This window comes from Bufo gargarizans, chromosome 6 (genome assembly GCF_014858855.1).
Source record: "Bufo gargarizans isolate SCDJY-AF-19 chromosome 6, ASM1485885v1, whole genome shotgun sequence".
Classification (NCBI taxonomy): Eukaryota; Metazoa; Chordata; class Amphibia; order Anura; family Bufonidae; genus Bufo; species Bufo gargarizans.
In genome coordinates, this window is record NC_058085.1 from 350,158,661 (window position 1) to 350,181,771 (window position 23,111).

The following is a 23,111-nucleotide window of genomic DNA, read 5'->3' on the forward strand; positions in this document are numbered from 1 at the left end:
GTGGAGAGTCCCAAGCCATAATTTCTTTGCCAAAAGGCAGTAACATCCATGCACAAACATGTAGAACAGAAGGTTGGCCAGTCCTTGACCCTGTCGGTGTCTGTCAAAGTGGACGGCAGCACCGACGTGTGGAGCTGAAACTACGGTCAGGGACAGTACATGTCCTTTATGGCCCACTGGGTGAATGTGGTTCCTGCACAGCCACACCAGCAACTTGGCCAGATGATGCCGCTTCCGCCTCCACGTTCTCACGCCGTTGGTCCTGTGACAATGTCTGCCTCCTCATCCTCCACCGTGTCCTCAGCCTCCACTGGGACAAGTCACAGTGCCTGACCAGCATACCACATGTGCAGAGCACAACGGTGTCGTGTTGTTCTGCACCTGGTTTGCCTTGGCGAACGGAGTCACACAGGGGAGGAACTGGTCAGTGTGATTCATCAAGAAATCGAATCCTGGCTTTCTCCGCGACAACTTAAAATTGGAACCATGTTGACCGACAACTTAAAGAACACGGTGTCAGCGTTGCGTCAAGGAAGGTTGATCCATGCACCCTGCCTGGCATACGTGTTCAATTTGCTTGTCAAGTGGTTCCGAAAGTCTTCCACCTATCTGCAAGACATCATAAAAATGCCCAGGAAACTTTGCATGCACTTCAGCCACTCGTACACACCAAAGCACTCCCTACTTGAGCTGCAGCGGCAGAACTGCATCCCCCAGCATACTCTGATATGCGATGTTTCCACGTGTTTGAATTCCACCCTCTATATGTTGGACCGACTATACGGAGGCCATCACTGATTTCTTGATGATCCAAGCAGATAGGAATACTCCCCTGTGTAACTTCGATGTCAGCCAGTGGCAGCTCATACGTGACACCTGCCATTTGCTCAGGCCCTTTGAGGACGCCACGTTATTTGTCAGTCGCCAGGACTACGGGATGAATGACATCATTCCACTGCTTCATGTCCTGGAACAGATGCTGGTAACAATGGCTGGTCAGCGGACTGGAGATGTGGTGCCTAGATCTCATGGCCACATGAGCCCTGTGGGGGCTGAACTGGAAGAGGAGGAGGGGGGAGGAGGACATTGGAGCACAGGCAATGTGTAGTGAAATGGGTGGTTTTTCTACTCAGGTGACAGGAGAAGCAGGAGCAGCCACAGGAGCTACAGGTCGATGAGGAAAATGAGACAAAGGACTCAGACACACCGTGGCATTATGCAGTGGAGATAGAGGCAGGGAGCCTCTCTGAGTCACTTGCAAAAATGGCCCTATGAATGCTCACTTGCTTGCGTAGTGACAGCCAAATTGTCACCATTCGGCAGAGGGATGACTTCTGGCTCTCCACTTTGTTGGACCCTCGCATCCGGTCTAGAATGGGGGCTTTTTTTACACCAACTGAGAGGGAGGACAAACTGAACTACTACAGAGATATCCTATGTAGTCAGTTGGCCGCTGCCTATCTGCACGATCATCCATCCTCTCGCAGGTCTGACCGGTGGGGCCCCCTGCACTCATGTTCCTGTGCCATGACTGCTGGGGAGGGGTGGGGTGGCAGGAGCAGTACTAGCTCCATCAGCAGCAGCCTGAGTCTACAGTCGCTGATGAGTAGCTTTCTTCGCTCACAAAGTGAAGAAACTACTCACCAGCAGCTGCAGGTAGACCTGGAGCAGAATCAGAACCAGCAGGTGGTGGCATACTTGGACAGCACCCTGGCAACCCACACTGAATATCTGCTGGTCTACTGGGTAGCCAAACTGGATTTGTGGCCGCAACTAAGAGAATTTGCCCTGGAAAAGCGGCAGAGCTGGTGTTTAGTGCGGCAGGGGCCATAGTTACCCCATGGAGAACTCGCCTGTCCATCCAAAATGTGGAGAGACTGACCTTTGTCAAGATGAATAAGGCGTGGATCAGCCAAGATTTCCACCCACCAATTCCTGATGCATCAGAATAGATCATCCATGGTGCCACACCAACACTTTGACAAAAGAGACTGGTTTCTTCTGGCTACCTGCCTCAGCTACTTTTCTGATGCTGCCACCCGCCTGATGCCACACATCTGATGCCAAGTGCTCCTTCTTTCACCCACCTTCGTCAGCGGATGCTGGTATTGCCACCCACTGCCCCACTGTCACCAGATCACTATGTTCTCCTGATGCATCTGCTGCTGCCATATCCACACTATGTCACCTTGCCACTCTGTAGTATCCTGATGGTGCTGCTGCCTTATCCACACTATGTCACCTTGCCACTGTGTGGTACCCTGATGCTGCTTCTGCTGCTGTCTTATCAAAACTATGTCACCTTGCCACTCTGTGGTGTCCTGATGATGCCGCTGCTGCCATCTCCACACTATGTCACCTTTTCACTGTGTGGTATCCTGATGTTTCTGCCGCTGCCTTATCCACCTTGCCACTCTCTGGTACCCTGATGCTGTCGCTACCTCCACACTCTGTCATTGTGCCACTCGGTGGTCTACTCATGCTGCTGCCAACTCCAGACTCAGTCATTGTGCTACTCGTTGGCCTCTTCATACTGCTGCCAACTCCATACTCTGTTGTTGTGCAATTCGGTGGCCTTCTTGTGATGCTGCTGCCTCAACCTCCAGACTCTGTCATTGTGTCACTTGTTGGCCTCCTCATACTGCTGCCAACTCCATACTCTGTAGTTGTGCCAATCGGTGGCCTTCTCCTGATTTTGCTGCTGCCGCCATCTCCAGACTCGGTCATTATGCCACTCGGTGGCCTTCTCCGGATGCTGCTGCTGCCTACAACTCCAGACTCGGTCATTGTGCCAATCAATGGCCTTCTCCTGATGCTGATGCTGCCGCCAACTCCACATTGCCAGTCTGTGGTCTCCTCATACTGCTGCCAACTCCATACTCTGTCATTGTGCCACTCGTGGCCTTATCCTGATGCTAATGCTGCTGCTCCCGACACCTCCAGACTCGGTCATTGTGCCACTCAGTGGCCTCCTCATAATGCTGCTACCTCCAGACTCTGTCATTGTGCCACTTGGTGGCCTTCTCCTGATGCTGCTAACTCCAGAATCTGTCATTGTGCCACTCGATGCCCTTCTCCTGATGCTGCTGCCACCTCCAGACTCGGTCATTGTGCCTCTCGGTAATCTCCTTATAACTGCTGCCAACTCTAGACTGTGTCATTGTGCTACTCGGTGGCCTCCTCATACTGCTGCCAACTCCAGACTGTGCCATTGTGCCACTCGGTGGCCTCCTCATACTGCTGCCTACTTCAGACTGTGTCATTGTGCCACTCGGTGGCCTCCTCATACTGCTGCCAACTCTAGACTGTGCCATTGTGCCACTCGGTGGCCTCCTCATACTGCTGCCTACTCCAGACTGTGTCATTGTGCCACTCGGTGGCCTCCTCATACTGCTGCCACCTCCAGACCCTGTCATTGGGCCACTCTGTGGACTTCTCATGCTGCTCCCACACTCCTCACGTCATGATTGTTACACTATTTTGGCTTTTGGCTTGGCTGACATCATCATTTATTTGACCTTTCTTCTGATCTGTCAGAAGGAAGAAAAAATGAGATGCACAACAGATCCTGTCTGTGTAGCAGCTATAAGGCCTGTATGGTCCCATCAGAATTGGCTTATTATTTAGTAGCCAAAAGCAGAAGTGGGTACAAAACACAGAAGACATGTAAATATTCCATTCACGTGTCATCTCTGTTTTAGATCCACTCCTGTTTTTTTTTTGGCATTAGCAATACTGATGGATTATTGAGCAAATGCTGACCGAGTGAAGGCGTATGCTCCACAGACAGGATCCGTTTTTTGTGGTTTATTGTTCTGACGGATCAGAGGAAGGGTAAATTAATCAGTGATGTCAACACAAACTTACTGCTGACACCCTCTTCACTACTTGCATAAGCGTTTAATAGAACAGGTTCTGTAGATATCTACAGACGTGGACAAAATTGTTGGTACCCTTTGGTCAATGAAAGAAAAAGTCACAATGGTCACAGAAATAACTTTAATCTGACAAAAGTAATAATAAATTAAAATTCTATAAATGTTAACCAATGAAAGTCAGACATTGTTTTTCAACCATGCTTCAACAGAATTATGTAAAAAAATAAACTCATGAAACAGGCATGGACAAAAATGATGGTACCCCTAGAAAACACTGAACATAATGTGACCAAAGGGACATGTTAATTCAAGGTGTGTCCACTAATTAGCATCACAGGTGTCTACAACCTTGTAATCAGCCATTGGGCCTATATATATGGCTCCAGGTAATCACTGTGTTGTTTGGTGATATGGTGTGTACCACACTCGACATGGACCAGAGGAAGCAAAGGAAAGAGCTGTCTCAAGAGATCAGAAAGAAAATTATAGACAAGCATGTTAAAGGTAAAGGCTATAAGACCATCTCCAAGCAACTAGATGTTCCTGTGAGTACAGTTGCACATATTATTCATAAGTTTAAGATCCATGGGACTGTAGCCAACCTCCCTGGACGTGGCCGCAGGAGGAAAATTGATGACAAATCTAAGAGACGGATAATCCGAATGGTAACAAAAGAGCCTAGAAAGACTTCTAAAGAGATTCAAGGTGAACTTCATGCTCAAGGAACATCAGTGTCAGATCGCACCATCCGTCGTTGTTTGAGCCAAAGTGGACTACATGGGAGACGACCAAGGAGGACACCATTGTTGAAAACGAATCATAAAAAAGCAAGACTGGAATATGCCAAACTACATGTTGACAAGCCACAAAGCTTCTGGGAGAATGTCCTGTGGACAGATGAGACAAAAATCGAAGTTTTTGCCAAGGCACATCAGCTGTATGTTCACAGACGAAAAAATGAAGCATATCAAGAAAAGAACACTGTCCCTACTGTGAAACATGGAGGAGGCTCTGTTATGTTCTGGGGCTGCTTTGCTGCGTCTGGCACAGGGTGTCTTGAATCTGTGCAGGGTACAATGAAATCTCAAGACTATCAAGGAATTCTAGAGAGAAATGTACTAGCCAGTGTCAGAAAGCTTGGTCTCAGTCGCAGGTCATGGGTCTTGCAACAGGACAATGACCCAAAACACACCGCTAAAAACACCCAAGAATGGCTAAGAGGAAAAAATTGGACTATTCTAAAGTGGCCTTCTATGAGCCCTGACCTCAATCCTATTGAGCATCTTTGGAAGGAGCTGAAACATGCAGTCTGGAAAAGGCACCCTTCAAACCGGACACAACTGGAGCAGTTTGCTCATGAGGAGTGGGCCAAAATACCTGCTGAGAGGTGCAGATGTCTCATTGACAGTTACAGGAAGCGTTTGATTGCAGTGATTGCCTCAAAAGGTTGCGCAACAAAATATTAAGTTAGGGGTACCATCATTTTTGTCCATGCCTGTTTCATGAGTTTATTTTTTTACATAATTCTGTTGAAGCATGGTTGAAAAACAATGTCTGACTTTCATTGGTTAACATTTATAGAATTTTAATTTATTATTACTTTTGTCAGATTAAAGTTATTTCTGTGACCATTGTGACTTTTTCTTTCATTGACCAAAGGGTACCAACAATTTTGTCCACGTCTGTATGTGGAATCAGCTGATGAGGGTGTAAAAGGACTGCGCTTCTTCTTGATGCTAACATTGACCTGTAAGCCTGAGTTGATATTTCAGTTATTTGGTCAGTTTGGGCCCCGTGACTGCCTAACTAAGTGAAGTATGCAGTGATTCTAAGAGCGATGCCTGTCATCTGCATGTCATACTGACTCACAGTATTATTTCACTACCTATGCATGTTACTGCAAGGCACAGTGTTCTACACCACTATAAATGCTCTCTGCAGCCTGAAAATAGACTTTTTTAAAGTAATTTGCCGCAAATTAATTCAGATCGAAGCTAATTTTTCCCCAAAAATTTGGCAAACCGGTGAACCAAATTTTTAAAAATCTCTAGTTATCAGAAGACCATATCTCAATCTAAAGAATGTATTAAAACATTAGTCACATTTTAATCTGAAATAAGGTGTCTTTTTAAAAATATTTCTTAGATTTGATTTATGAAATTACTATTTTTGCCAAGAGAAAGTTAACCTCTCCTACCCTGCTCACACCATCATTTGCCAGTCTAAGCTGTATGAATAACCAACATCCTGCTCTGATGGTATCGTTTTTATCTTGGCTTTTTAACCCCTTAGATACTTTCAGTTTATCCAGTACTTGTAGCAGAGTTGACTGCTAACCAATAAGTTACCATTCTACTCAACCAATGCAAAAAGAGACCCTTCCAAAAATCGAAATATCCACAAATTGTTATACTTGGATTTTGGTAGGGAGTTCCTGAATTCCACTGTTACGTGTACGTACTGTATATGAAATGTAAAACTTCTGTAGAAATCTAAACTTCTATAACGTAAAATTTCTTTCATGCCTTTATACACAACTTACCTCTGTTTCTTCTGGTTGGAATTTTTCGTTAATTGAAACAATGCGAAATTTCACTGTGGAAAAAAAACACAGAAATGTAAGGGGCAGATATGTTTTAGATTTGTTATTTGTTTTCCAGTTGAAAGGTCTATGCACTTTTCAGTTGGGCTATGAATATATGTATGTGGGGACATGTAAGTCCCATAAGACTAATACATATTTTAGAGAGACTCCATTGGTTGGGTCTCCATCAATCAATAAAAACACGTGCATGACCACTTTTAATTTTATCATAAACTTTGTTATTACCATTATACCCACAGGACAAATCATCATAATAACATAGTTTGTAAGTTTCAAAAACATGTTCATCCAGTTCTGCCTATAATCCTGCATGGTTGATCCAGAAGAAGGTAAAAAAAAAAAACTCATGATGTAGGCAATTTTACTAATTTATAGGAAAAAAATCGTCCTGACTTCCAATCTGAAAATCAAAATAACTGCGCAGATCTACATTTCTCCATAATTCTAGTAACTGTAACTGGTAATATTATTACATTCCAGAATCCCAGGCCGATCTTGGACTCTCTTGGAGAATTCACCATCACTACTTCCTCAGGCAGAGAGTTCCATAGTCTCACTGCTCTTACAGTAAAGAATGTTCTTCTACGTTTGTGTAGAAACCTTCTCTCCTCTAGACGTAGAAGATGTCCCCTTGTCATAGTTCTGGGAATAAATAGATCACCCCTAGCTTACCCCTCAGCTTCTTTTTCCTAAACAAAATAACCCTAATTTTGATAACTTTCCTGTTTACTGTAGATCACCCATTCCCTGTATTACTTTAGTTCCCCACCTTTGAATCTAATAATTAGAGATGAGCGAATTGAGTTTGGATGCTCCGTACAGTATTAGAATGTATTGGCTCCGATAAGCCAAAGTTATTTCTTTGCAAAGTTTTGCCAGACTTCTTGTAATAACTTTGTTGTAATACTGTATGGAGTTCCCGCTTAGAATTGGAATGTATTGGCTCCAATGAGCCGAAGTTATTACTTTGTGTAATAACTTCGGGAATTAATTATTACTGTAAAAAACCTTGTAACCAAACTCGGTTTCCATTACAAGGTACCACTCGGGACCGAACCCAAGTTCGGTTACAAGGTTTTTTACAGTAATAATTAATTCCCGAAGTTATTACACTAAGTAATAACTTCGGCTCATTGGAGCCAATACATTCCAATTCTAAGCGGGAACTCCATACAGTATTACAACAAAGTTTTTAGCGAATTGACTTCAGATGTACAATCCAAAGTTGATTCACTCATCCCTACTTATAATATATAATAAGATATTTGTAAATTATTCCACATTTATTAGACTCTAGTGACAGTGATTATCTCCCCCTGCAAAAGGGGTTGTCTCTTTGGTAGACAGTTCGGGATCTGGGGATTCTAAAAGGGGCTGTTATGTGGTCAGAGCCTGGACCTACCAGACTAATCAGTGATTAGTGTTAAGTGCGAATATTCGAATTGAAAATTTTAATCGCAAATATCGCCACTTCGAGAATTTGTGAATATTTAGAATATAGTGCTATATATTCCTATTCGCAAATAGTGTTGAATATTCTAATCGTGAATTTATCGCACTTTTATTGCAAATTTATCGCGAATACATTACATTGACGATTTTCGCAATCAAGTAAACAATGACTGGAGATCACAAATTTTCGAATTTGCAAATTTATGGCGAATATTCGGCCGAAAATAAGCGAAATAACGCGCATTCGAATATTGCCAATGCCGCTTATCACTATCAGTGATCACACCCTAGAACTTCGATGGGGCAGTCTGATCCTGTATGAGACATGAATATTTATTTCATTCAGTATTCCTTTATGAATTTAATAAAAAATAAAAAAACACATGAGTTGAAAATTCCAGGGAATTTAATGATTCCCAGGGTTTACCAGTTTGGCCAGGTTTATATAAAGGTTTGTCAGTCTGGATTAAAATTTTAGAATCCAAGTCCATTTTCTTTTCAATATTAACTCTTCTGCTTTCATGGATCAACTCATCTGCAGTCCGAATGGAAAGAAACAGGGTACCAGTTTGATGAATAATGTCCAACTCATTAGGGATCTGGAATGCAATAAAAAAAAATTACAAACACCTAAACATATATTTTTGACTATAACATAAACAAGATTTAAGCATAAACCTTAGGGTCCTATTCTAACCAGTAACGAACATTGATCGGTAATATAACATGTCAGTCGGTGCTCGTTACAGGACCTTTCCATAGGCAAGATACTATCTGATCTGGTATTATCTTAGCTTTTAGATGCAGCACCCATTAGTACACTGTGATACCCCATTAGTACCCTGTGATACAATCATGAGGTGCCATGTGTAGTTTCAGGTGCTGCACATCTCGTATCTGGTGATTAGGACAGGTTTTGTGTGTACTAATAGGATGGAGGCCAATTTATTTCCCCTAATGATTGCTCCCCAGACAAAACAATCCATCATAACTAATGAAAGGTATTTGGGAATATATTTATAATAAAGTAATATTTATGTATTTTCATTGTCTTCATTCTTGGAGAACCCTTTTTAAAATAATTTAAAGTTTATTAAAGCAGTGGTTTTATTTAAAAAGAGAAAACTACACATGCATGGTCCCCTAGGGTGAGCGGAGAAAGCTACCAGACAAATGAGTCTCCTAGTTGCTGGCCAAGTTTACATGCAGCAATGATTGGGAATGAACTGCCAGATCCTTCCGTTCTTCCAAAAATATGGGGATGGGGTAAAAATATTTATTTTGCCCATCCTTCTCTCCCCCAACATCATGTGTCAGGAGACAGTTGGGAGCTCCTCATACACATTAGAGCATTGGCCGAATTCTGCAGTCCTAGGTGACAAACTTCTGTCCAGAAGGGCTTGACCAAATTAAACATATGTAATATATACTGTACATTACCCACTAGCACATATTAAACTGTTAGCGTACCTGAAATGAAATACAGGAGAATGATGATCTCCCTTGGTAGAGATTGGTTAACAGAGGTGTAGTCTTCCTTCCTATGGTAAGAGTAATCATTACATTGCAATCTCCCTGTATATCTTCTAAGTGCAAGCATATATGATTTGGATGATTAGATTGCATCAAACTGGGAAATATGACGGCATATTGCCTAAATGGGATAAAACAAGAGTTAAAACATAAGGAACAATTAGTATGACATGTATAACACATATAATATTTTCATGTGAATATTGAACTTGCTTGTAATGTATTCACTTGCAAAAGCATCCTATTATGTAGGGTTCAAATCTGAGAACAGGACCTACTGAGGGTCCCATCAACATCAATGATGTCATTACACTTTCATTCAAATCTATGGGTGCTTCTTTAACTTTGTGCCTGTCGAAGGAGCAGGGTTCAGAGAAGAGCACTGGGAGCCCTTGTTGTAGTGGTCGTAGGGTATATGCTCTTAGAAAACTTTTGTAGTATTAGGGCTCATGGCGGCATTACAAGTTCCCATTTATGAAGCTATAACATGGCACTCTTAGGGACTGCTCACATTATGTTGTAGCCCTCTGCTAAGTGTTCCACTGGGTGATAAGCGTGTATAACCAAAACAGTCTTTACACATATCCATCAATCAATCCATTCGTTTTAATGAAAAAAATGGAGTACAAAAGAGTGAAGCATGGACTCCATTTGACTTACTTTGCACCTGTTAGTTTTTGGAGAATACAATAGCATAATGTATCACACTATTTAGCCTGCAAAAAAAAGGTCTGCGGTCCTGACCCTATTGCCCTCCTCCACCCACTAGCAGCGGGCCAGACCACCAGCGTCTCATGCGTCTATCCTTCCTGCAGGCCCTAGCCTGCTCTTCCATGTCAGACATCTTAGGTCTGCCACTAGGGAACGTACACTTTCTCCAGTTTTTAAAAGACTATGTAAGCACACCCTAATCTTCACCAGCCAATTGCTTCCTTGCCTGAACTGTGCCTATTTACCGTTTTGACCCTTTGCTGTCTGCTCTGTCCTCTGATTTGTTTCTCAGATACTCCTGAGCTCTGCTTGCCCTGATCTCTGCCTGTTACTGACTATGAGTATACTGTAACCTGATTCCTCCATGTTTCATACCAGTATCTCTGACCACCGTGGGTCAGCTGTCAACCACTCCACAATTACTCCAAGGGGTTTGCAGTGTAGTGGCTCCCTGCAGTGAAGTCCAGGTCCATTTATTGGGGTTAAAGGGTAAATACCAGTAAAATGCTAGGACAAAGCCCTTAGAATTCGCCTTAGGTCAAACTGGTTTGTTGACAGAGTGGTTCTACAGCCACTGCCCATGACATTGATAACAGTCAAAATACATAGAAGCAGGAGGTTGGGATTAAAGATAAGTGAATTTGTAAAAAATGTAATTCGCCAGTTCGCTCAAATTTTTTGTAAAAAATTTGGTTTGATCCGAATATATTCGCCGCAAATTTAGTTAAAAAACATCTATTTCCTGGCTGCAGAGAACCTTTATTTACCTTTGGTGTAGAATACTGTGCCTTGCAGTAACACACATAAAGAGTCTGCTTTAGTAGTAAAATAATACTGTAAGTCCGTATGACATGCAGATGACAGGCGTTGCTCTTAGAATCACTGCACACTTTACTTTTTTGGGCAGACATGGGGTCAAAACTGACCAAATAACTGAAGTATGAACTCAATCTTACAGTTTGATGTTAGCTTCAAGAAGCGCACTCCTTTTCGAGTCAGAGATACCGCAGCTATACAGAGGGACAAACGCTATTGGAACAACTAATTACAACTGTTGAGATATACCAGTTGCCCCCCAAAAAAACTAATTGAGGCAGGGGTGTGATATACCTACTGTATATTATAATTCTATATAATGCATTTGTATTATGCTGAGGATTTGGTGGTACCGCCACGGATTGCATGCAGGCCTGCCTCTTCTTCTCCTCCTCCTACTCCATCCTCCGTCTCCTCCTCGGCTGACTCCTCCTTTTCCACTGCTACTGCCTCTTCCGCTGCACCCCCAAGCTTCTCAGAACCTATTCGATGTGCCAGGTGAGACGTTGCCATGCTGTGCTGCGGCTGTTGTGCCTGGAAGCCAAGAACCACATGGGTCATGCACTGCTTTCAGCTCTGCGGTCACAGGCCAATCAGTGGCTAACCCCACTTAATTTGACAGTTGGTAAAGTGGTGTGCGACAATGGTGCCAATCTGCTGAGCGCGCTGAAACAGGGCAAAATAACACATGTGCTGTGCATGGCACACGTCCTGTACTTAGTCGTGCAGCGATTCTTCGCCAAATACCCCGGGGTCCAGGATGTCTTGTGGAAGTCCAGGAAAATCTCTGGCCGTTATTGAAGATCGTATACTGCCATGGCTCGCATTGCTGACATTCAGTGGTGACACCACTTTCCTGTCAGATGTAGTGTTGAGCACGAATATTAGAATAGTGAATTTTTATCGCGAATATCGCCACTTCGAGTGTTTGCGAATATTTTGGATATTCGTTATATCGAATATTCAGCATTTTTTCCATCTGAACACATGATTTCTCTCTGTTTCTTGCTTGTGGGCCAATGAGAAGGAAGCAATGTCAAGCTCACAACAATACTTAGCGCACCAATCAGTAATCTGTAGTCAGACCTGCTAAAATGTGAAGTTGCACGTAGTGCGAAAAAATATTCTAATTACTGCCGATTAGCGCAATCGCAAATATATTGGAGCACTTGACTCTATCTGCATATAAAGCTATTCTAATGTTGTGCCGTGCCAATCATTTTCTCCAGTCTCGTCAAACTTATACCAGCCTGAAAAATGTAGCCAAAGTGACCCAGGCCTGTATTTCGCTTTACGAATTCGCATTACGCGATTTTTACAATGCCGATTTATCGCATTCAAAAAAATAATAGCAAATATATGACGAATATTCTACAAAATATTTGTGAAATATCGCAAATTCGAATATAGCCCCTGCCGCTCATCACTAATCAGACGTCTGATTTGTGACTGCCCGAAAGCGCTGGAACTCAACCTTGTTTATGGGGGGGGCTACTCCATCTGAGACAAGTCAGCAGGAGTCTTAAGAGGAGTTAGGGGAATATGGTCCCTGGGGGGAGGAGGAGGAGCAAGAAGAGCAGGGTTTAAACTTTTCTGGGATCCCTGGTGTTGTCCGTGGCTGGGTGGAGGAGACCAAGGACGACATTCTCCTGGGCGATGAGCAGGAAGCAGGCAGCTCCACCGCTTCCAATTTAGTTAAAATAGGGGCCTTCATGCTCCAGTATTTGAAGAGGGACCCCCGTATAAAAAGCATAAAGGGCAAGGACCAAAACTGGGTGGCAACATACTTAGACCCCCGGTTCAAACACAAAATGGTGGACAGCATCACAGAGGGCTGTCAGAATGTAGCATTTCCAGGCCTTGCTTTGAGAAATGCTGCATTCTGCTGTTGCGGGCGCTGGCAGAGGAATTTCCACCCACAGAGAAACAGTTGCGAGTACCAATCCTACAGCGCATGCAAGCAGAGGGAGGTTTGAAGATGTGTTGGTCACTTCGGATATGAGATCATTCTTGCAGGCAACCCATAGAGAGCCGCTCTCCGGATCCAGCCTCAGGGACAGATATCCGACTACATTGGGTTAACGGCCAATGTGGACGCTATGAGAAGCTAGGAACCCTTTGACTACTGGGTGTGCAGGCTTGACCTGTGGCCAGAACTGGCACAATTTGCCATGGAACTCTTGGCTTGCCCCTCGTCGGGTGTCCTGTCCGAAAGGACGTTCAGTGCATCAGGGAGATCGTGACCGATAAGCGCACTTGCCTAGCTCACGACAGTGTAAACTACCTCACATTTCTAAAAATGAATGAGGCATGGATCTCGGAGGAATTCAACACCTGTGACGACCATGTTTAATTGAATTTCCCCATGCCAGCCCTCACATATCCGCCAACACCTAGAACAAATAATGGACCCTGTCTTCTGTAAATACAGCGGCATAAAAGGCCTTTTCTGTCTGGTGAATGCCTAATGTTTAGGACTTCTGAGAAATTTAACACCTGTGACAACTAGGTGTTATCGAATTTCAACTATTATCATTTGGGTTTTTTTTAAGAGGGGGGATTTCGTTAGTCATGTTTTTAATCCAATTTTAATATTTTTTGTTCTTTTAAACATATGTATTTGACATATATGTGTACTGGCCTTCTGTAAAGTTTATATCCAATGATGTCTAATATACCTCCACCCTCATAGTCACTTGATGTTTTCTGTCCGGTGAATAAATAATTTTTGGGGCCTGTAGTCCACTGGCCTGCAGTAATATTGATATCCATTGACTATCTAATATACCTCCGGCCACATAATCACTTGATCTTTTATGTACGGTGAATGCATAATTTTTTTGGGCCTTTAATCTAACTGGGCAACAGTAAAATTGTTATACGGTGAACGCCTAAAGTACCTCCAACCACATTATCAATTGTTCTTTTCTGTACGGTGAAGTAATAATTTTTGGGGCATGTAGTCCACTGGCCTGTATTAAAATGTATATCCATTTACTGTCTAATACACCTCCAGCCACATAATCACTTGATCTTTTATATTGTCATGACGGACGGCATAGCAGGCATACAGATAAACCAGCAAACCAGGCTCTAGGCGAGAAGCAGGGGAAAGGTCACCTCCTAGCAAATCCCTGACTTCTCTCCCTGCTCTGCTCAGCCCACATTCAGACCTTGATGGTAGGAATGATGTGTCCTCATGCCTGGGCTAAAATATCCTAGTTTCCCTGAGATGGTGAAAAGGGAAATATGAGCAGCCTGTTTGCACAGAACCTGGATAGGAGAGATAACACCAACACAACCAAGACAGCCAACAACAAAAACTGAAACTACACTTATCTTTTCTGAGCTGGAACAGACAACCTTCCTTCCTTGCTTCCAAGGCCAGAATGATTTCTATACCCGCTCAGAGCACTGGGATAGAGTGCTATTTAAACTAATGACCCCACCCAGTGCACCTGATGGGAGGCGGATCCAGCATGGCTCCAAAACAAAACACTAAACATGTGCTGCTATTCTGGCCGACCTCCGCACATAGTCAGAGCAGGGCATGACAGTACCCTCCTTCTACGGGTGACCTCCGGACACCCCGGTCCAACCTTATCCGGATGGGATCTATGAACCCTTACCAGTCGGCTGGCATTGACATCCAGCGCCGGAACCCACATCCTCTCCTAAGGGCCGTATCCCCTCCAGTGTACCAGTTACTGAAGGGAACCAGAAGAATTCTAGAGTCGAGAATCCAGGAAATCTCGAACTCCAAGTTTCCATCGACCAGAACAGGAGGAGGAGGCAATGGCGAAGTTTCCACTGGTTTCACGTATTTTTTTCAGTAAAGACCTGTGGAACACATCATGGATCCTCCAAGTCTGTGGAAATTCCAGCCGAAATGCTACAGGATTGATCACCGCAGATATTTTGTACGGACCAATAAATCTTGGACCCAATTTCCAAGATGGCACTCTCAATTTGATATATTTAGTCGACAACCACACCAGATCACCCACACACAGGTCCGGACCAGTCACATGTCTCTTGTTTATACCTCTCACCCATCTTCTCCAAATTCCCTTGGATCCTCCACCAGATGGAAGACAAGGCAGAAGAAAATCTCTCCTCCTCTGGCATCCCAGAGGAACCAGTCCCAGAAAAGGTACCAAACTGAGAATGAAAACCGTATGCGCCAAAAAAATGGCAACTTACCCGTGGACTCCTGCCTACGGTTATTCAACGCAAATTCTGCTAGGGACAAAAATGAGAACCAGTCCTCCTAATTCTCAGCCACAAAGCACCTCAAGTAGGTCTCCAGGTTTTGATTAGTACGCTCCGTCTGACCATTCGACTGTGGATGAAAAGCCGAAGAGAACGAAAGTTGAATGCCAAGCCGAGAGCAGAACGCCCTCCAAAACCTGGAGACAAACTGTGTGCCCCTATCAGAGACCACATCCGATGGAATACCATGCAATTTCATAATATTATCTACAAAAATCTGCGCAAGAATCTTGGCGTTAGGCAGACTAGTTAATGATATAAAGTGACCCATTTTACTGAAACGGTCAACTACTACCAAAATCACTGTTCTCCCGGAGGAACTCAGCAGATCCGTAATAAAGTCCATAGACAAGTGCTTCCAAGGACGAGACGGAATAGACAATGGAAGAAGTGAACCAGCCGGTCGAGTATGAGCAACCTTTGACCGAGCACAGGTTTCACAAGCTGTCACGTAATTCTCAATGCTCTTACGTAACCCTGGCCACCAGAACCTCCGGGACACCAGATCACAGGTGGACTTACCACCAGGATGTCCAGCAAGGACAGTATCGTGATGTTCCTTGAACACCTTGTATCGCAGGCCCTCAGGAACAAACAACCTCCCTGGGGGACAAGAACCAGGAGCCCCCTCCTGGGCTCCCAACACCTCCATCTCCAATTCAGGGTACAGAGCGGAGACCACCACCCCATCAGCCAAAATCGGAGCAGGATCCTCCAAATCACCTCCCCCAGGAAAGCTGCGAGACAAGGCATCTGCCTTGACGTTCTTAACCCCTGGGCGAAAGGTAACCACAAAATTGAACCTGGTAAAAAATAGTGACCATCTGGCCTGCCTAGGGTTCAGACGCTTGGCAGATTGCAGGTAAGCCAAATTCTTATGGTCTGTATATACCGTAACGGGGTGAGACGCCCCCTCCAACCAGTGATGCCATTCCTCAAAGGCCAACTTGATAGCCAACAACTCTCTATCTCCAACATCATAATTCCTCTCGGCGACAGAGAGCTTCTTGGAGAAAAAGGCACACAGGACCCATTTGCCAGGGAATGAACCCTGCGACAGCACCGCTCCAACCCCCACTTCTGATGCATCTACCTCCACTACGAATGGCTGAGAAACATCCGGCTGCACCAGAATGGGAGCAGACGCAGAACGCTCCTTAATAGCCGAAAAGGCCTGCAATGCCTCATCCGACCAGATAGAGACCTCGGCGCCCTTCTTAGTCATATCAGTGAGAGGTTTTACAATGGTAGAATAGTTCGAAATAAATTTTCTACAATAATTCGTAAACCCCCAAGAATCGCATCAAAGCTTTCTGATTCTCCGGTCGGTCCCATTCCATAACCGCCCGGATCTTTTCGGGGTCCATACGAAAACCAGAATCAGAAAGCAGATATCCCAAGAAAGGAAGCTCCTGCACCGCAAACAAACATTTCTCCAATATGGCATATAATGTATTCTCCCGAAGGATCGTCAAAACCTGTCTCACATGATCCTGATGGGTCTTCAGATCAGGAGAGTAAATTAAAATGTCATCCAAGTAAACTACTACGAACCTCCCCACCAAATGATGAAAAACTTCATTGACGAATCACTGAAAAACTGCTGGCGCGTTCGTCAACCCAAAAGGCATAACCAGATTCTCAAAATGACCCTCGTGCGTATTGAAGGCTGTTTTCCATTCACCCCCTTCCTTGATTCTGATCAGATTGTAGGCCCCTCTCAAATCCAACTTGGCGAACACCTTGGCTCCAACAATCTGATCAAAAAGGTCAGAGATCAAAGGCAGGGGATATGGATTCCGGACCGTAATACGGTTCAATTCCCGGAAATCCAAACACAGTCTCAGCGATCCATCCTTTTTTTTTTACAAAGAACAAACCTACTGCCACCGGAGACTTAGATGGCCTACTATGACCTTTTGCCAAACTCTTGGCGATATACTTTTGCATGACCTCTCTTTCGGGTTAAGAGAGGTTGTAAAGCAGAGATTTTAGCAACTTAGCCCCTGGGATGAGATTAACTGGACGATCATAATCACGATGATAGGGCAATTCCTGAGCCCCACCCTCCGAAAAGACATCCGCAAATTCTGAGAGGTACTGAGGTAAAGTCATAGTGGACACACCAGAGATAGATGTGCCCAGACAATTATCCAAACAAAACTCACTCCAACGAATGATTTGTCTCGCTTGCCAATCTATAATTGGGTTATGTTTGGTCAACCATGGTAACCCCAAGACTATAGAAGCTGGCAAATCCTTCATGACAAAACAAGACATAATCTCAACATGTGAATACCATGAGCAATGTGAGTGAGACTCCTTTGAGAAAGAGGGGAAGAATCAATTGCAAAAACCCGAATCTCTTTTTCTAAAGTGCAAGTACTTAGACCCAGATTTTGAAGAAAAAGAAAGTCAATTAGGTTTACCCCAGCACCACAGTCAAGGAATACTTCAACAAAAATTTCTCTTGACTCTAGCGCCACCATAGCTGGAAGGAGAAAATGTGAATTGCAGGGAGCTTGCATACCTGCCTGCTCTACCACACCGTTCACACCACCAAGAGTCAGTAAAGTTATTTTTTTTCTTTTTCTCTTCCACCTGTGGTTTAACAAAAGGACAAGCCAAAACAAAATGACCACTTTTCCCACAGTAGTAACACAGTTTGTGCAATCTCCTAAAGTTTCTACTATCAGAACGGCAAGAAACCTGACCTAGCTGTATGGGTTCCCCCGCTACCCCAGAGTTAACTGTAACATCACCCGGGGAGGCAGTCGAGACAAAACCACTCAGAGAAGAGATCCCTTGCGCGGAGGGAGCCCTACTCCTTTCTCTGATACGTCTATCTAACCGTACTGCTAAAGACATTGCATTCTCCAAATAATCTGGGTACTCATTAAAAGCAAGGGCATCTTTCAATCTTTCAGATAACCCCTGACAAAACTGACTACGTAACGCGGGTTCATTCCACTTTGATTCAGTAGCCCATCTCCTAAACTCAACACAGTAAGCATCTGCAGAATGTTCACCCTGAAATAAATTACGTAATCTCGATTCCGCCATCGAGACCCAGTCTGGGTCATCGTAGATCAATCCCAGAACCGGGCGGCAGAGAAAAGGCCCAAGATTGCACGTCCCCCTTAAGTAGAGAAATGACTATACCTATCCTCTGACTTTCAGCACCAGAAGACGATGGACGCAACCGAAAATATAATTTGCAAGACTCTCTAAAACTGATAAAGTCATCCGTACCCCCTGCAAATCGATCAGGAAGAGCAACCTTAGGCTCAACATAAATTTGACCTCTTCCTGATGCCAGAGCATTCTGACACTGTGTGACCGAACCACGTAGCTCTGCAACCTCTAGGGAGAGCCCCTGCATGCGGTTAACTAACGTATCAATTGATGCCATCACAAAACGGCTGAGCAATGACAGTCAAAGTAAGGCGGGTTATAATGGCACGACGGACGGCATATCAGACATACAGATAAACCAGCAAACCTGGCTCTAGGCGGGAAGCAGGGGAAAGGTCACCTCCTAGCAAATCCCTGACTTCTCTACCTGCTCTGCTTAGCCCACATTCAGACCTTGATGGTAGGAATGATGTGTCCTCGTGCCTGGGCTAAAACACCCTAGTTTCCCTGAGATGGTGAAAAGGGAAATAGGAGCAGTTTGCTTGCGCAGAACCTGGATGGGAGAGATAACACCAACACAACCAAGACAGCAAACAACAAAAACTGAAACTACACTTATCTTTTCTGAGCTGGAACAGACAACCTTCCTTCCTTGCTTCCAAGGCCAGAATGATTTCTATAACCCGCTCAGAGCACTGGGATAGAGTGCTATTTAAACTAATGACCCCCACCCAGCGCACCTGATGGGAGGCGGATCCAGCACGGCTCCAAAACAAAACACTAAACACGTGCTGCTATTCTGGCCGACCTCCGCACATAGTCAGAGCAGGGCATGACATATATATGGTGAATGCATAATTTTTGGGGCCTGTAATCTAACTGGCCAACAGTAAAATTGTTATATGGTGAATGCCTAATGTACCTCCAGCCACATTATCAATTCTTCTTTTCTGTACAGTGAATGAATAATTTTTGGGGCCTGTAGTCCACTGGCCTGCTGTAAAATTGATATCCATTAACCGTCTAAAATACCTCCAGCCACATAATAACTTGATCTTTTATGTACGGTGAATGCATCATTTTTGGGGCCTATAATCTAACTGGCCAACTGTAAAGTTGTTATACGGTGACCGTCTAATGCACCACCAGCCACATTATCAATTGTTCTTTTCTGTATAGGGAATGAATAATTTTTGGGTACTGTAGTCCACTGGCCTGCAGTAAAATTTATATCCATTGACCGTCTAATTTAGCTCCGGCCACATAAGCACTTGATGTTTTCTGTACAGGTGAATGCCTAATTGTTGGGGCCTCAGAGGAATTCAACACCTGTGACGACCACGTGTTTTCGAATGCAAGCTATTATCATTTTGGGTTTATTCAAGAGGGGGATTTCGTTAGCCATGTTTTTAATCAAATTTTATATTTTTATACTTTTAAACATATGTATTTGACATGTATTTGTACTGTCCTGCAGTAAAATTTATATCCAGTGACCGTCTAATATACCTCCAGCCACATAATCACTTGATGTTTTCTGTCAATTGAATGCCTAATGTTTGCGGCCTGTACTCCCGTGGGCTAAAATAAAAAAATTCTAGGCTCCAGTATGGCACATTTTTGAGAGTTTCCCTTTAAGAGTGGCCCCTGATTAAAATACATATTTTTTTGTGGGAATTTTTGCCATTGATCCCCCCTCTGGTATGTCACTGTCCATGTTGTGGGACGATTTGTGCACCTCTTGTAAGTATTTGGTGGCTGCAAATACGACCTAAAGGTTTTTAAGGTTCGCCTGTTATTAAAGTGAATAGGGCCTGCCGCGAACTTGCGGTTCGCGAACATTTAATCGTGTTCGCGTTATCACGTTTGCAAATTGTCCTGGCCGATGTTAGTTCATCACTTCTGAGGAGGAGGAGGACGAAGAGCAGGAGCATCAGGACCAGTAGATGATGGGAATAAACAGACTACTCCATTCAGCTGAGGTGGTGGAGCCTTGACTGCCTGAAACTGTGTGCGTGCCACTGGGTGATGCAACGTTTGCTGCGGCAGGCTGGACCACCACATCGGAGCCACGGTTGTCCCAGTCCACTTTATGGTGACAATGCATATGTTGACGCAGGGGTGTGATGCCAACATTGGCACCCTGGCCACGCTGCACCTTCTGCTCACATATTCTACATATGGCCATGTTCACCTCCTCCGGTGGCGTAACAAAAAACTGCCACATTGCTGAGTAGGTGATTTTACCCCCAACATATGCACTGACTGACTGCTACTGCCGCTGCCTCTGTGATCCCGTACATCGCTACTTCCTGGGTAGGTGGCCTCCTGCAAAGCGGGTGGTCTACCCCAGGCACGTTTGGCTCCCGACCTCCCACTGCTGCCACCCTGCTTACTCTCGTCCATGCTAGCGATTTACTGGCTCCGCTGTTGCCTCAGAGGCAAGCTGCCACCCTCTTCTCCCAATGATGATCAAGCCCCTTCGTCTCAAGTGCAATCAGCTACGCCATCATCATCGAGTAGTGTCTGCACGTCACTGATGTCCTACTCAACCGTCTCTGGGTCAGGAGCCTGACCGCTCTCAACACCACCTCCCATGCCACTCTCCTCATTACTACTTGTCCGCCTAGCGGAGGAAGCGGCAGATGTCTCCTCCAGATATTGGCTGGGCAGTAGCTGCTGAATGTCCTCTAGTAGCTCGTCCTCGCTGTATAGTGGAGCTAAGCCCATAGCAAATAATACTTCTCTGGCTGAGGGAACAGAAAAGGACATAGGCAGATTGAGGACAGGAGAGGGCACAGGGACTTCTCCCTGGTCATGCCAACTAAGGGTTGTGTCTGACGAACCCACTGACTCTTGGCTGGGGGTGTCTGATGTCACTTGCGACAAAGTTGAAGATCGAGTCAACCACTCAAGAACCGCTGGGTTGCTGGTCATGACACGACCACTAGCTGACACTGCAAGCTCAGGCCTCTGGAAGTGACCCCTGCTGCCATCACCCCTTACTCTGCTGCAACCTCTGCCTGTGCCAGAAACATTGACGCCTCTGCCACTAACCTGTGCTTGGCATGGCACTTCTTTATCTGACACACTGTTAGATCAAATAAAAATAAAATAAAAAGGAAATTAAAACACCCCAAAAAAGTCAGTAATTTTCTCACTTCACCACCCAATGGCTAAAAAGCCCTTTTTTCCCCACTAATACATGCCATAAAAGGGGTTTAGAACAGATAACTGCACCGCTGAGCGGCAAATATTTTTTTCTTTTTCCACTAATACATGACAAAAAGGGCTGTCATTTTAGCACTTTACCGCACAACGGCTAATAAGCCCTTTTTGCCACTAATACAAGCCAAAAAATGCTTTAGAACATATAACTGCACAGCACAAGGGCAAATAAGGCATACAAATATTTACTTGTAATAAATCCTGTTAATGCCTGTTTCAAACAGCACTTGCCCCCTAATAAGAACGGTTTGCTGGTACAGAGCAGTATAATGGCAATTTGGATCCCTAGTCAGTGCAGAAAGGTGTAATAGGATTGTTCCTATTACCCAGGCTTTCACCTCCTCTACTGAACCCTGTTCAATATAAATGCTGTGGAGTGATTCCTCCCTATCCTTTCCCTACACCTTGAAGAATCTTTCTCTGCACTTGTAAATATTTTACTTTAGCACAATGAAGTTTTTTCTACCACTGTCCCTAGCACCTGCTGACGTCTCTCCCTACACTAAGTACACTGGTGAATCGCAGAACCTAAGATGGCTGACGTTATTTATAGGGCCATGACATCACAGGGCTGGCTCGCTGCTGATTGGCTGCATGCATGGCATCATGGGTGACCCCACCTTCCCAGAGTTCCTTTCTTCATATCCTCACACGTGCAGCAGCCATTTTAGGAAAAAATGTGATTCGTTACCACGAAGCGAGAGGATATTCGGCTTCTGTGTGAAAGTTTTCCTCAAATTTGGATCGAATTCCACTTCGTCAGCTTCGGTTCGATCATCTCTAGTTGGGATATTTCCTTGAGGCTTGTCCAGGAGAACTAGACCCTCCTGCAAACATTATCAACTAATCAAGGCTGGGGTGAGGCTATTTGATCCCCCAACTCAGCCAATAAGTGTGATTTTACTTTTCTCTATGGATTAGTCCTGCAGCTAATGAATCTTTACAGTCAGAATGAGTCCACTTATCCATTGCTCCTCTCATGAAATACCTTGTTAATTAAAAATTTTTAAGGACATTTAAAAATGAAGACTTGTTCTGAAAACACTGCAATCTCACACTAGAAAAACAGAACAAAGTAATATAAAAACTACAGAAGAAAACATTTCCATAAACACAACTTAATTGGAAACATTTCTCACAACACTCACAGTTTTCCTTCCACAGTAGGTGCAGATTTGTAAAAGTATCAGAACAACATAAATGAATGGTGGAGGCATCCTGCAGGTAATGACTGCCAGTCTGTCTAACTGATATTAACTACATAGTAAATAACACATTATCTGTTATACCTTCTTAGGAAGACCCTGTGACTACAGATAACTGCAGGATAAATATTTGCTAAGTGCTGATTGGTCAGGTCAAGGTCTGTTCAAAACATGACTGAATCACTTGGGCATATGTTAATTGTTTCCATTCCTATTTCCAGTTACATATTCAGTTAATTGGAGAGGGCTGAATAGTAGTCTTAAGAGGCTCTGTCA

At 44.2% G+C, this 23,111-nt stretch overlaps 1 protein-coding gene across 1 annotated transcript in view; it reads right to left on the reverse strand.

Annotated features, from left to right (window-relative positions):
- Window positions 1-22,871, reverse strand: part of LOC122941089 (alpha-2-macroglobulin-like protein 1) — a 179,359-nt gene extending 156,488 nt beyond the window's left edge. The window contains 4 exon segments of the mRNA XM_044298085.1: window positions 6,421-6,473; window positions 8,363-8,534; window positions 9,406-9,589; window positions 22,779-22,871. Coding sequence (XP_044154020.1) covers window positions 6,421-6,473; window positions 8,363-8,534; window positions 9,406-9,495 — 315 coding nt within the window. The 5' untranslated portion in view covers window positions 9,496-9,589; window positions 22,779-22,871.
- Window positions 22,872-23,111: the final 240 nt, after the last annotated feature.